The sequence below is a fragment of the Jaculus jaculus genome, chromosome 5 (assembly GCF_020740685.1).
Source record: "Jaculus jaculus isolate mJacJac1 chromosome 5, mJacJac1.mat.Y.cur, whole genome shotgun sequence".
NCBI lineage: Eukaryota > Metazoa > Chordata > Mammalia > Rodentia > Dipodidae > Jaculus > Jaculus jaculus.
In genome coordinates, this window is record NC_059106.1 from 88,385,598 (window position 1) to 88,401,662 (window position 16,065).

At 38.0% G+C, this 16,065-nt stretch overlaps 1 protein-coding gene across 10 annotated transcripts in view; it reads left to right on the plus strand.

Moving 5' to 3' along the window:
- Positions 1-16,065, plus strand: part of Elavl4 (ELAV like RNA binding protein 4) — a 158,991-nt gene that overhangs the window by 91,940 nt on the left and 50,986 nt on the right. For 8 of the 10 annotated variants that reach the window (XM_045151048.1, XM_045151049.1, XM_045151047.1 and 5 more), the window contains exon 2: positions 14,667-14,907. In XM_045151048.1, coding sequence (XP_045006983.1) covers positions 14,667-14,907 — 241 coding nt within the window. Of the gene's footprint in view, positions 1-11,553; positions 11,641-14,666; positions 14,908-16,065 lie in introns of all 10 variants that reach the window. The other 2 variants (XM_045151051.1, XM_045151050.1) reach the window with 1 other exon arrangement.

Sequence of the window (16,065 nt, forward strand, 5' to 3'; positions counted from 1 at the left end):
GCAGGGACACTCATTCACTGTTGGTGGGAATGTAGGATGGTACAACCACTTTGGAAAGCAATATGGAGACTCCTGAAAAAGCTGACTATAGAGATACCAACAGACCCAGATATACCCTTACTGGGAATCTACCCTAAAACCTTCAAACGACAGGCCAGAGAGATTTGCTCAACCATGTTTGTAGTGGCTCAATTCATAATAGCTAAAAGCTGGAATCAACCCAGATGTCCATCACTAGAAGAATGGATAACTAATATGTGGTATATCTACACAATGGAATTCTATACAGCAGTAAGAAAAAATGACACAAAGAAATTTGAGGAGAAATGGTTGAACCTGGAACAGATCATTCTCAGTGAACTTACCCAATCACAGAAAAAAAATCGACACATAGTCTCACTCATCTACAACACCTAACCTGAATCTACCCAAGATACCTTCCATACCCAGTAAGCACCTCATGGATTAGACACTAGGATGGATGGGGAAGGAGGGGAGGGCATCGAAAGGGTGGGAAACACTAATCTGGAGAGGTATTATCTTTAAATTTTCAAATGTGTTTTTAAAAGTCTAAATTTTAAAAATACCAATTTGGCGGCTAGAATGATAGCTCATTGATTAACAGTGCTTGTTTACAAAGCCTAATTGCCTAGATTTGATTCCCCAGTACACACATAAAGCTAGATGCAAGTGGTATATGCATATGGAGTTTGTTTGCAGTATCAGGAAGCCCTGGTGTACTCATACTCTCTCTCTCTCCCTCTCTCTCTCTATCTGTCAGCCTCTTCCTCTCTGACTCAAATAAATAAATAAATGAGTGAATAAGCAAACAAATATATATATTTTAAAGTGCCAGTTTAACTACTGCCCAATTAGTCAGGTTTCAAAAACATATTTTGAAAAGGTCAAAAAATTGTGAAGAGAAAAATTATCATTGGTTCTCTGTTATCTAAAAATATTTTTATATGAGGCCAGTCATAAGATACATATGACAGATAGGTGTGTTTTTTTAACGTAGATAATGAGAAAACTGAGGCAAAGCAATTAAAACAAGATAAATTCATAAGTAAGGTTAGTGACTTTTTATCTTTATTCATCTACATTTACATTTATATATTTTCTTTGTTTGTTTGTTTTGAAGTAGGAGCTCACTCTAGCCCAGAATTCACTATGGAATGCAGTATGTAGTCTCAGAACCCAGAGTGATTCTCCTATCTCTGGCTCCTGAGTGCTGGGATTAAAGGTGTGTGCCGCCATGCCCAGCTTAGTATATATTTGCTTTATTAAGATACAATCTCACTATGTAGTCTTGGGCAGTCTCAAACTCAAGACAATCCTTCTGTCTCTGCTTCCTGATGCACCACCATGCCTGGATTTCTGCTTTTTAGAAAAAAGACAAAAGTTTTCAGTGAGGTCTTCTGCTCTTTAAACACAAGGGGCTGCAGCTTTAGCACTCCTTTTCATAATAATGTTAAAAATATTTCAGCAAGGGCTGGAGAGATGGCGGTTAAGCATTTGCCTCTGAAGCCTAAGGACCCCGGTTCAAGGCTTGATTCCCCAGGACCCACGTTAGCCAGATGCACAAGGGGCACACACATCTGGAATTCATCTGCAGTGGCTGGAAGCCCTGGAGTACCCATTCTCTCTCTCTCTCTTTCTCTGTCTGTCACTCTCAAATAAATAAATAAAAATAAACCAAAAAAAATTTTAAAATATTTCAGCAAATTACTAGGTTCAGTGTCCATAGGACAAAACCAAGCCCATCACACTGTGGACTGAGAATATTATGACAATGAAGAATTTACCTCAAAGCTGATAGAAAAACTCTGATAACTGTGATTTTTTTCCTTCCCCGCTTTGCTTATTGTTCATGATATTTTCAATAATGTATTGACAGGACCTCCATATTCAAGAGAAACAGAGAAAGAGAAGGAGGTCTTTAAAAGCATGGATGGCATGGAATGTCGCTTGACAGTGGCATACATTCACAAGATGTCTTTGAAGATGGAGCACAGAACAGAGATCGGGGAAATTTTGGCAGCTGCAGTTGGGAAAATAAACGGCTGGTGTATGATTGGGCAGATCCTGAAAGCAGGCTCCTGCTCACACCATGTAATTAAGAAAAGTGGGAGCTTTTGTCCAAGTGCAGAATATTCATAATTTCAGAGCTTGTCGGCAGGAGCTTTCAGAACAGATCAGTACTTTTCATTCCCTGATCCCAGGAGCAGTTTTCTTACATATCATCTTCTCTCCTCAGGAAGGTTCCTGCAAGTCAATAAGTCATATTTAAGATTGTAACCTTGCTAATTCACAATGATTTAGGGGAAGGGGAGACAGGACCAGAAAGTATTTCAAGAAACACAATTTTTATTCATTTGGGCTCCATGTCCTCTGGTGTAGGAACAAACTGAGTGTGACCAAGGAGAGCTCTTGTAGGATGATGACTCTGGGTAGGGGATAAATCACCTGTAACACTCTGGCTTGAAACTGGTTTGAAATACTTGACATTTTCTTTTTTAAAAACATCTTCATTTCAGATTAAAAAGTGCCAAAGTGTCACTATAAAAACAAGGCAAAATAAGGACGGAAACAAGTATAACAATTACCTCTAATCCTACCATTTATTGTTAACATTTTTATTTTTCCTTCCTACTCTAGGAATGTTTATATGATTGAAATAATCAATCTTTTATTTCACTTCTTTTTCCACATTGATCAGATGTATTTTCTCAAGTTATTAAAACCCATTATAAACATAATTTTAACAACTGCAGGATTCTGTATCACAGAACTATACAGTAAGTTGTTTAGCTACCAGTTATCTCCCTTGTCAGGTCCCTGTTTTGGTTGATTTTGTTTCATTATTTTTGATAAACTTCTCTGTATGTGCTTCAGGTCTACAAGATTTTGTATTATTCTCTGGGTTTTCAGAAGCGATCCTTAGAAACAAAAAATAGAAACAGAAAGTTTGTACTAATTTCTACCTCCACTGATAATGATGAGAAATTCCATTTCATTGCTTAACAGCTGCATCTCTTGAGCTTCTCTGGTCTGTGTAAACATGTTGCCCACAAATAATTGAAAACCATATGTCTCCCTATCCAGGTCTGCAGAGCTGCCAATGCTGATTTGGTAGAAACTACTTTAACCCTGAGCATTCTACCTTCCCAGAGAATGTACAGGGGAGAAGGGTGTCCAACCCAATCTCAGAGGACATTTAAGGAGGAAAGTGCTCCTTTCAAGTAAGAGAGAGAGAGAGAGAGAGAAATCTTAATGAAGAGAGAGTGCATGGTGATGTCCCAGCCCCAGGAAACTAAAGCAAGAGGCTCACTAGTTCATGGCCCATCTGGGCCATAAAATGAGACCCTAGCTTTAATAAAAATAAATGCGCTGGGGAGATGGCTCCATAAGTGAAGCATTCATCATGCAAACATGAGAACTTGAGTTTAGTTTATCATAATGCACAGAAAGCTAAACACGGTGGTGCCGGTCTATAATTCCAGCATACCTACTATGAGGTGGGAGACGGGAGATTACCCAGAATATTGTGGGCCAGCTAGCCTGGCAAATGCAGAGGCAAACACTGAGAAGACTGGCCTCAAAACAAAGTGGAAAGCAAGGACTGGAACCCAAGGCGGTTCTGTGACTTCTACACATGCACTATGATACATGCATGCCTGCACCCATACACACAAACACACATATCATACACAGACACAGAAAGATATTTTGGTAAAGTAATGAAGGAGACTCCAATAAAGTTTTTCCTTTGCTATGTATGTGTGTAGTATGTGGCGTGTGCTTGTGAAATGTGTGGTGTATACCTATGTGTCAATGTGATACTCCATGCCCAGGCCTGCCGTGCTGAAGGAAACCATCAGTTGTATCCTCCCATCATTCATCTGCCTGTTGTTCCATGAGATGGAGTTTCTTCACTGATTCTGGAGCTCTGGCATTTTCACAAGTCCTGGCCATTTTCCTGTCTCAGTCTACATAGGACAAGGGTTAAAGATATGTGTGAGCATGCCCAACATTTTAAGTGGGTGTTAGGAATTTGAACTTGAGAGATCTCAGGGTCCCTCAGCCTCTCATGCTTGCACAGGAAGCACTTTAACCACTGAGCCATCTCTCCAGCCCCAAGTTCCTCTTTTCATTAATGAATGCATAAAAAGATGTGGGTATAATTTACCATGGCCTTTTTATACATCTATTGAGATGCTGAGAACCATGTCCTCTCACTGAGTATCTCTAGCTTTAGAATGCCCCAAATAACTGTACTGTTTTTTGAACTGCACAATTGGAAGAGATCCCTTTTGCATTATACAATTCCTTTTGGGAGATTGCTTGACAATTTTTTTCCAGGCCTTCCCCCTCTACTTCACTTCTCTTTTCTCCTCATTCTGACATCACCCGTCTCAAGAAGACAGCATTAATTTTCAAATTACAATCTATTTCTATATAGATTTATGAAAAATGTAATCAGTTTGTATGTAGGAAACATAAATTTGAAACTTTGCTTGCTTTTTGCAGCTAAGTCTCAGTGAGTTTGCTCACACTCTGAGCCACTAGCTAGGTACTCTATAAATATACAATACTTAGGTTTACATGAATTGTGCCACTGGTTATTGCTTATGCATTTAATCAGAAAATAAATCTGATTTAATCAGCCTATGGGCAGTCTCTCAAATGATTTATTAACTGCTCTCTGTGTAAAAGATGAAAATAACATAGTTACTATCTCAACTAATTCCCAACTCAACAGATAGCCATGGCTTATTGTTAGGGATTTGGGTTTTTTTAATCCACCTTTAACATGAGGGTTCTATAGGGTTTAGTGGGTAGAATGGAAAGGACTTGTTTTCCAAAGTAGGTTTTTAAAAAACAAACAAACAAAAAAATTAGTACTAATTTTTTTAGGAAGCTGTGTGTGTGTGTAAATCAAAATATTTGTCCTTTACAAATATGCTATGAACAAATAAAGTTTATAAAAAGTATCAGACTATCTATATTTGTTGGTCATTTGGAAAGGAGGACTGGATTGTGATAGGTAAAGGAATGCTCCTTTATCTTTTGAATAACTATAATGATCAACCTGTTCCTCAACCCTAGAGAGTTTGTGAAAAACAGATACCCAGGAGTTTTACCATCATTACACCAAGATGGACACATCAGAAACTCATGGAAAACCCAAAGTGAAGCTCTGAAGAAATTCTGTCAGGTGTGGAGACCAGAATATATTTTAGGAGGGGGGAAAGTGTGCATAATGTATCTGGGAAGATTAAAAACTTGGATTTCTATGAATTTGAGAATAGTGCCTGAGAGAAATTAAATTTTGATTACACTGTTCATATCCATGCTGGCCTTACTACTTTAAGTATTAATGCCTCTTGATATCTCCAGTGACTGCTGTTTTTTTAAAAGTCCTGCCTAACTCCACTGAGGATACTTTTGTCATGTTTGGTGCTCATCTACAGTGGAAATATGCCGTTTCAAGGAGGAACGCCTGAGCTTCCCTCCTCATAATATACTGAATTTTGTTTGGGATACAAACATGTAGACCAAGACTAGGACCAACAGTTCTATAATCATTACAGTGTAGGATTAATACATGAGTGTATCCAATGCTTGTGTTTGGGGTAATGATGGGAAACATTACAAACCTCTTAAAGTTGGTATTTATTTTCTGCCATACTCCCAGTTTGAGCCTTAATTAAGAAGAGACCAAATTCTTCTTTGTTTCCTCAATTCAAAAAAACAAAACAAAAGAAAGGCCTATAATAGCACTCAGTAAACTTGGGTTAAATGAATATACCTGTTTTAAGGATATACTGAGTATTTATTACCACCTAACTTCCTAGAGTAAATAGGCCTTTCAGGTTATTTGTGCATCTGCCCAATGGTATTATTAAGCTTTCAGAATGTTTTCCCTGGCTGGAATTAATTTTTTTCCAAGAGATTTTTAGTTACCTTCCAGCAGGATCTTCAGAGACTTGGTATAAATCGTTAGAGGGACCAAAATTTAGCCTTGAGCCTGGGCCTCTAGTAATTTAGTTGGAAGAGAAATGTTCCCAAGTTTCCTTTGCCTAGAGTGAATAGAGTGCCTAGAGTAGGTAATCTTTCTTAGCCCCTCTTCTCTCAGCCCCATTACTAAGTAACATCTTTCTTCTTCACAGTTGAATCATAACAAAAGTATTGCATTTAGAAAAAAAATTACATATTAACCTGAGGAAGTGAAGCAAACTACAGCTACCTAAAAGAAAAGCAGAGAAAACAAGAATTTTATGAGCTGGTAGAAGAAACTGTAAAGGTATACAAAATTGGAGGGCTATATGAACATTTTTAGTATCTTTTAAGGAGCAAAAAGAGAACTGAGGACTTATTCCTGAAAATATGACTGTCTTCAGGAACACAGAGCCTGCTGTGTAGTTTTCTAACTTTGGGGATTTGTTTCCCAGATTTTTGAAAGATGGGTTCACAGTGATCATTGAGGCAGTTCCACTAGAGTCTAATATGCTACATGGCAGAATTTTATAAGGGTTAACTGGGAAATGCCTACAAAAAGAACTAGGACTTTTATTTTTGTTCTCATGAATAATTTAATCTGTTTCTTTAATGGTTCAATTCTATGACTACCCTTGGTAAACATTATTTTTCTTGCCCTAGGGAGCATTTTTTTCTATTACATAAGGTTAGCCTTTATATATAAATTTCCAAAAGTTCTTACAATGTAGTGAAAGAAAATCCCTTTACATATTTGTTAAGATATTTAATAGGATGCATGTGTATGCCTCAGATGTACACACCTGAGACATGTCTACAGTCAGCACATTTCTTTAGCATCTTTCTAGCTTCTGGGACTGCTGACATTTAAAGAAGTTTGATCCAAGCAGGGGAAAATGTTTAGAAAATTAACATTATATTCTTGTGACCTTTTATGGTTCTTTCCTCTTGATCCTTCTGCATAAATTGAGAGGTGAAACCATGTCTCCATCAGAAAATCAGAAGCTGAGGATCTAAAAGAGCATGGTGTCAGTAACAGGTGTTTAAGGGCTTTGCACTAGGCTTTGTGATGAATGGTGGTAGTGAGTTCTGCATCAAGGCAGGTTCCTGTAATATTAATTGTAACCTTTCATTTGCTTCTGGAAGTAAATTCTGAAAGTATAAACTCAGTTGAAGTAATTTATTGTCAGGCTGCTGTTTTATGGACAACATCTGAACAAGGATACATATGGTATGGTTGGCAAGATTGATGAAGGGACTAAACTTCATTTCTGATGTGGCTCGCTGGGTCTTTAGACACTGTCCTCAGTAGTGAGAAGAAACATTAGTCCTGTAACTCTAGCCTGATTTTTCCCAAAATAAGCAAGTTAAACCTATAAAAGATGGAGGGAAGTGTACAGAGCTCATGAGCTGATGGAAAAAAAATATTGAAGGGACTAATCGTATATATTCAGTACTTTAGTTCTTATTACATTTTTAGAATTGGAGAGTGGTGTTGGTTAATACACTAAAGAATTTCCCTGTACGTGAGATATGCTTTCTTTCTGATATATGGGCCCTTCAGCAACAACTACTTGATTAATTAATGAATAACTGATTTCTAAGAGAAAGAAATTCTATGAGAATAATGACTTGGGAAGGAAGGAAATGTTCTGTGCTTTGATTATGCTGCTGCTCTTTAGCTTTTCTCATCAAACACATAGCCACGTTCTCTAGAGATTGTCTTTTATCTTTCCCATCTCCTCTCAGGTAACATTGACATCAGTCATTACTAATACCTGTAGTAGGATTACCAAGCCAGTAATAGTGTTAGATACTTTATCTCACTCAGTCTGTATGACATGTCTATTAGGGCAGGTAACAATTTTATACTAGCAAGGCCAAAGGCTGCCCTGAACTACCAGGTTGTACTTTCTCCCCCTTATGATTCACAAAGCAGAGCTAAGAGGGGATGTAGAGGAGTCCAGAAAGTAGAATGGTGGTTGCCAGGGTCAAGGGTTAGGGAGATAGGGCATTAATGTTTAATGGATATAGCCTTCATATTTGCAAGAATAAAAAGAATTCTGAATATAGATGATGATGGTAGCTGCACAGCCATATGAATCTGTTTAATACAACTGAATTATACATTTTAAAAATAGTTGAAATGAGGAGGCTGGGGAGACTGCTTAGTGGTTAAAGGCACTTGCTTGCAGTCTCTCTTGGCCTTGGTTCAAGACCAAAACCACCAACCTAAGCCAATTGCAAGAAGTGGCACAAGTGTCTGGTGTTTGCAGTGGCAATGGACCCTGTTGTGCTCATGAATACACAAACACACACACATACATGCAAATAATTTTTATTAGCTAAAATGACAAATTTCATGATCTATGTATTTTGCTACAATAGAATTTTTCAAATTGAAATAATATCCAAATGTATCTTTGGTATATAATAGATCTTCAATAAGTGACTGGTTACTTGTCTATTCTATTCTCTCTCTCTCTCCATATATGTGTGTATGTGTGTGTGTGTTCATGTATATATCTATATTTATATTTATGTATACTTATACATACATGGTGATATCAAAGCTTTATTGACTGTGTTTCCCAGGATTGTTTGAGAAGGTCTGGGGAGCTATTGAATGGACATATAAGGACTGATTCATTTAACCATGTTTTTTCAGTAACATAACTATTGTCCTTTGTTTTACAGGATATAGCTAGAGGCTAGTACAAAACATGTGATCTCCACTTTTGGGATCTCAAAGTTCAGGTTACCATTCCTTGTGAACAGCAGAATGGTGCCTCAGAAAGGCCCAGAGTAGACATGTTTCTATGCCTCTACTCAATCCATTTATAGGATATGGTAGCCCTTTACAACCCCAGGGAAAATAAAGAAGTAAATCTTCATTCAAATGTCTATGCCTGCAATTTCAAAAGAGAAAACAAGTGAGATTATCTGAAGCCCAAGGTTCCAATTCCATATATAACTGTAATAACATGACCTCAGACAAGTCATGTTTCTCTTCTGGTCCTCAGTTTCCCTATTGTAAGAATCATGGAATTAGGCTCATGGTCCCTATTGTCCTCTGATACTTGTTGCGTATACACACTGCAGACTCTGAGGACCTGTTCCTTGTCTCTACCTCCATATTCCAATGGCCTACTGCCATGTCTACCACACCAAACCTCCACCTCTGTTCATTTCACATATCCAGATCTAGCCAAAGTGAAAATGACCACTTTTTTATGTGTATCACCTGCTATGTCTATGAAGTAGAGTTATAGAGAGTGGACATAAAGACTCTGGATGATGGTAAGGGAAGTGCCATGAAGGACAGAGAAGATTGTTCCCCAAAAAGAATAATACCATGAGAAAAGGGCTGGAACAGCCTGTACTCCTTACCTCCTCTCTGCAGATAAACAAACCTGGTGATGTTCCAGCAGCTGTCATCTGAGGCCTTCCCTCTTGCTTTTATCATACATATCTTTTTTAAAAAAGAGTGGTAGGAGGGGTGAGGGTAATGTGTTGAGTGTGAGTAATTAGTCATTCAATCCATCAACATGACAATGACAGGATTTTAGTGACAGCATTATTGTGCACTGCTCTAATAGTTTATCCCTGAAGTTTTCTGCCTGTATAATATTTATTAAAATATATCACAGGAACATAAAAGATTTAATGTAGTGCTTTATGCAACCATTAGGGTTTGAAGTCAACTGAACCTTCTCAAATTTCTATCCTGGCTGCTAACTGTAACTCTGTTCTTAATTGCCATTCAGAAAAGGAAATGAGGGCAAGTTAGGGTTTAGAATCTGGCCAGCTGAAAAGTTGGCTGTGAAACCCACACAGAATATTTCATTAAACCACTTATGTATACTTGAGTGGCTGATATATTTATTTATAATAAAATTGTGCTATTAGAATATCAAAGGTGCTAGCCTGAGGAAGCAATTGTTCTCATTTTGCCAACCCAGCCTCTGCATATTTAAGGATGTGTTTCCCAAAAAAAAATGTGTTTTCTTTACCTTTGGTCCATTTCTCAAGTAGAAAACATAGGTATCCTCTCTTTAGTAAACTTAAAATGCTACACCTGATTAATGCATTCAATATCTTTATTTCTTAACAATTTCTCTTACTCTCCAGTAATGTTTGAAAATCTTTGTTCATTCTCATGCCAGATTTAATGCTGACATTTTAAATATCTGATTGTTTCTTTTAGCCTGTGTTGCATTCTGGAATGAATCATTAAGACCAGTGAGGGGTCTTATTACATGATATATATTAACACATTTGCAAAGGTTTCTCAGCTTTTAGACTGTATATTTTTTATTGAAGAAAATTCTAACTGTGTTCACTTACTTTCATCAGTTCCTTTTGTACACACAAAGGATAAGTGTGTGTGTGTGCATGTGTGTGTGTATGTGTGTGTGTGTATACAGAGAAAAGAGAACTCCATCTCTACCACACAAGAATGACATGACCCAACTTACAAATATGGTCTCATAGAAGTACCTTGATAGTGAACATTGCATTTTATGGTTCCTTTCCAAAAGTTGGAGTCTACATGGGGTTGTCTGAATCTACATATAGGGCTCAACTCCAGGAATGCACATAAATGAGGAAACTCACATTAAGATATAAAGAGGAGCCCGGTGTAGTGGTGCACACCTTTAATCCAGCATTGGGAGGCAGAGGTAGGAGGATCGCTGTCAATTGGAGCCAGCCTGGGACTACATAGTAAATTCCAGGTCAGCCTGGGCTAGAGTGAGACCCTACCTTGAACAACAACCAGAAGTAAAACAATGTAAGGAGACCCAGCAGGTAAAAGGGGAACTGGAATTAGTGTGATGCAGATTTGATACTCATTAAACCTTTCTAGTGCAGGTATCCCTGTCAGACTAATGCTGGCTTTCACAGGTCTGTGAGGTCAGCACCCAGCAAATGAAAATCAGCCTGTCATGTGACCATGAACTGAGATCTCAGTATGCTTAGGTATGACATACATTCTTCTGCATGTTCAATCATTCACATTAAAAAACATATGGTCCGGAATATTTTCTAAGTACCTGTGAAGGAGTTATGAAAAAATGGTGGTTAGCATGAAACAGGTACTATAAATTGTAGGACATATTTTAGGAAGGGCTGTATCATTAAATAAAATACAGTAGCTGGGCAGCACTGAAGTTCTGTCAGCCAGGCCTCCTGAAATGGATAGAGTCTGATTTTCAAATTCCTTACTAAGTTGGCAGTGTTTCCTGAGTTTATTGGAAGATCTGACTCAGAGAAGCAGTGAAACAATGTAACAAATGGAGGTTTCCGAGGCCCCAGGAACTCAAGTCCTAGGCTCAGCAGAAGCCAGCCTCCCAGCCAGGAGTTCTGGATGTTCTCTGTAATGTTGTCTCCACAGACTTGCTCCTCATTTCTATGCCCCTGATTCTCCTGGACACTCTTCTCAAGGGCCAAGCAACTTAATGACCTTTCTGGGTAGTTTCTAGCAGTCTGGAGACAGCCTCAGTTAAGAATCTTCTCAGAAGCTTTTTGCTTTCTCCTTGCTGTCTGGACCAGCCTTCTGCGATCCTACAGTTGACCTGAAGCTAAGAAGAAAGTTCTGGTGATGTGAGAAGTGGAGCCACTTAAATTACTTACATCATGGTAAAGAATCTTAGCTGCTCTCCATCTTCCTCAGCCTGCTTTATATTCCTGGCTCTTCTCAAGACTTCATGTTATTTTGTTTGTTTTATTTCATTTCCCATGTGTAACCATCAGAAAAGGAAATAAAGTAACATGTATGTGAGGCATGATGGAAGTAAAAGTTTATGATGCCTTTAAGCATGTTATATTCTAGTCATTTTATACAGGTCAGCTCTTGTTCTGAAGATAGGATCACATGTTGGTCTTTATTCTTGACCAACAAAGAGGACATGAGTCTCAGAGCATTAATGTAACCTAACTCACATGGCCAAAATGTAATAAAACTGGAATTTTAAGATAGATATTACCTTGAGTCAAAGATGTTCATAGCTAGGCATGGTAGCTCACAGCTATAATGCCAGACTTTAGAGGTTAAGGCAGAAGAGTGCTGAGTGTAGGGTCAGCCTGGACTACATACATGTGTATAGATGTACCAAAGGACACGTGCATAATGCTCACAGCAGAAATGCTCATAGGGAGAGTGTCTCAAAATGAAAAAGAAAAAAAAAACTCTTCCTTTTTTTTAAACTGTACTCTACTTCAGACAAGAAAATAAACAAAAAGTAAAAATAAGGAGGAGAATCTGAAGAAACCAAAACATTATTTATCTGCTGGTGGGAGTATAAACTGATATAACTACTTTGGAAAAACTGTTGGCAGTGTCTACTAAACCTATGATCCAGAAACTGGAATCCTAGGAATATACCAAACAGAAATATACATGGTTGTATCAGAAGATATGTGGCTATAGCAGTAATCATTACCATAGTTCAGAACTAGAGGCAACCCATGTGTTCATCAGTAGATAAATACAATGTGATATTTCTAACAATGGAATTCTTTATAGCAGTGTATAACAACATAGATGATAATTCAGATGTGTGAAAAGGCACAAAAGAGTGCATATGTTAATTATTCTATATAAGTAAAGGTTAAAAATAAAGTGAATCTATGGTCAGAATAATGGTGACTGGTGGGAGTGATTTAAATGAGAGGAGGGGACAGGAGGACAGTATCTGTAGTGCTACTCATGTTCCGTGTTGTGACTGAAAGGTGGTTATCCAGGTGTGAGCTGTGTATATTGCCTAAACAGTCTTGAGTTGTAGTCTTAAGATTTATATATTTTACAACATATGTGTTATATCCAATGAAAATGTTCATTCTCAAATGTTCTGTCAGAAGCCAAATGGTAACAATATGGAAGCAACTAGTTATCAGACATCTGCTATACCTTGGTTTTCCTAAAATCTTTTCTTGTTGTTGTTGCTTTTGAAGTATGGCCTCTCTCTCTATCCCAGGCTAACCTGGAACTCACTCTGTAGTCCCTGGCTGGCCTTGAACTCGTAGCAATCCTTCTACTTGTGCCTCTCAAGTGCTAGAATTAAAGGTGTGTGCCACTATGCCTGGCAGATTTCTTAATTTCTAGCATATAGAACATACTAAAACATACTTCTTTGCCTTCTGGTAAGGCATCAGTAAGAAAAGCCTCAGCCACTGATTGGCAGAGTGACTTTCATAAGTGTCTGTGATTGTGACTATGGTTTCACCACCGTTCATCCACTGGAGACATGATCCTTCTCTCTGTTTTGTAAGACAGGTATCATTGTGTCCATTTATCCAGTGAAGAAAACTGAGTCCAACCCCTTCCCAGGCATCACAGAGCTGATGTGTGGCATAGCATGATTCCATTCCCCTGGAGCTGGTCATTTCACAGGAACTAGGGAACAATAAACAGGGTAGAATAGAAAAGTAATACTGAGGGGAGGGGGTTGGTCATGGATGAGCCTAATAATGGCACCAAACTGACTGTATTTGCTGAATACAAAGCTAATTAATAAAAAAAAAAATTTAAGTAATACTGACAATCTACATTTGGGGCCCGGAAAGCTGGGTGTAGGCCCAGACTCTGCCCCACTTTCCTTCAATGACAAAGTCACAAGTTGTCTTGCCATCTTCTCAAATACGAGGGGATGAACTAGATTTTATTCCTTTAAGTCTTACCTTCTGGTTCTGCAATTCTAATTTTCTAGTTTTTGTCAGCCCATGTAGGGCATCTACATGACCTGCCTGTATGAGCCTGATCTCACTCTGGCATTGTGTTCTCTGTACTTTCCCTGAATCCTCTTTTCTTATAAGTAGCAATTAGCACTTGCCCATCATCCTACCACCAGCCTTTTCCTCTTTGTCCTCCTGAGACTATAAACTCTTAGGATACTGACTCACTTTTTTTTTTATTTCCCTGCATGCGGCCTGTGACAGTTCACACATCTTTGTTTAATTAAATATTTAAATAGACACTTAAGTATTTAAATCCAAATTTAGTCCTTTTTGAGTACTGTGCAAGAAGGTAGCCTTAGGCTATGCTAGACCTAAGATGAAGACCTAGAAAAATTCTTCCTTCATGTATTTTGTTTGTTTGTTATATTAGTGGCCTGGGAGATTAGGTAGCAGAATGACCAGAGTTGAAAAAAAAAAAAAAGTGGGAGGTGGTCTTTGCAGCTTCTATATGGAACAGCCCCACTCAATTTAATGTCATTTTATTTTATGAGATAGTTAATAAACAGGTACTGTATTTGATCTTGTGAGTATAGCCCTCTAGATTTAGCTTTTTCAGCTTTAATGGAACTATAATTTTAATCATGATTATTACTTTACATTTTAATTATAATTTGGTGTGGCTTAAGTATACATTTCCGAGAGTGATTGTGTAATGAAAACAGGAATTAGCTTTTCATTAACAAAATAATGGGAGAGTTTCCACTGCATTCTAGTCTATGTTCAAAATCTATGGGCTGGCCTAAAAATAGCAAGGGGGTTTAACATCTTGGTTAAAAACATGCTTCTAAATTGCTGTGTTCACAATCCAGTCTATTTCACTGCATCTTGCTTCATCTTACTCTTTTTCTTTGCAATAAAATAAAACAAAGTCTAAAGCCAGACATTGTGCTTTCTGAGATTTCAAAAGTTTTTTTTTTTTTTTAATTTAGATAATTAGCACCATGGAGCCTCAGGTGTCAAATGGCCCGACATCCAATACAAGCAATGGACCCTCCAGCAACAACAGAAACTGTCCTTCTCCTATGCAGACAGGAGCAGCCACAGATGATAGCAAAACCAACCTCATCGTCAACTATTTACCCCAGAACATGACCCAAGAGGAATTCAGGAGTCTCTTTGGGAGCATTGGTGAAATAGAATCCTGCAAACTTGTGAGAGACAAAATTACAGGTATGCTTATCAGTAAACAGGCCAGGGATTCACAGCAGACCCTAACCAAAATGTGTGATGGCACATCTGAATGTCTGCATCAATTACCCTGCATGCAGGGATGGCCCATGCACCCTCATAAACTCATACCACATACATGAGTGTATGTCACAGAAAGCCATATTGCAGACCAGTAGGTCTAGGAAGCAGAAGAAGATTTGGCACCTTCATTTTTGGTCTTATCTTTATTTGTTCTTAATCATCCACCTTCCTCAATGATCTTGTTTTGGGGGGGATGCTTTGTTTTTAGACACTGTTCATTGTATCCCAAGCTGACCTCCAACTCACTGTGTAACTGAGGATGAATTTGAATCCTATCTTCTGGTTCCATCTCCCAAGAGTTGGGATTATAGGTGTGCACCACTACACCTGGTTTATGCTGTGCTGAGGATCAAACCCAGTGCCTCATGCATGTTAATCAAGTACCCTACTACCTAAGCTACACCCCCAGCCCACACCCTTACTCTTTAAGCCCTAGTTCTACCCCTTGCTTTCCCTTCCTTATACTTCATGTTAGTTTACTCATTCATTTCTTTTCTTCTCAAACATTTGGTTTGTGTGGATTCAATTTTCTCCCATGTGTTGAGAAAATTTTTGTAAATGGGCCCAAGTGGACTTGTAGAAAGGTAACATAATTGCTTATTGTCCCTGGAAAGAAGAGACCATGAAGATAGAAGCTTCTAAAGATTCTTCAGTAGAAGAGAGGTGTTTAATGAAAATCTGTATTTGAGGTATTTTACTTCATGTTTTTGTTTGTTTTGAAGATAGTTTTTCACAAGTCAGGGGCTTTGTACTTGAAAATGAAACAATACCTACATACAACTTCAATACTCAAGATTTTGATGTTCTAATTTTTTTCCTAATTAACAGTTGTTGATTGAAGACTTATCATTTGCAATGACACTATGCCTCTTGGGGGGGGGGCTTTCTTTATAGTATATGAGAATTTTTTTACAATAGTAATGGGCTATATAATAAGTGCAGTGAAGCCACTGCTCTCTGATACTCCACTCCATCAACTCCATCAACAATTACATTGATGACTTTTGTTTCACTTTCCCTGGACAGTGTAATTGACAAACAATTGATTTGTACAATTAAAAAGGAAGTTCAAGGATT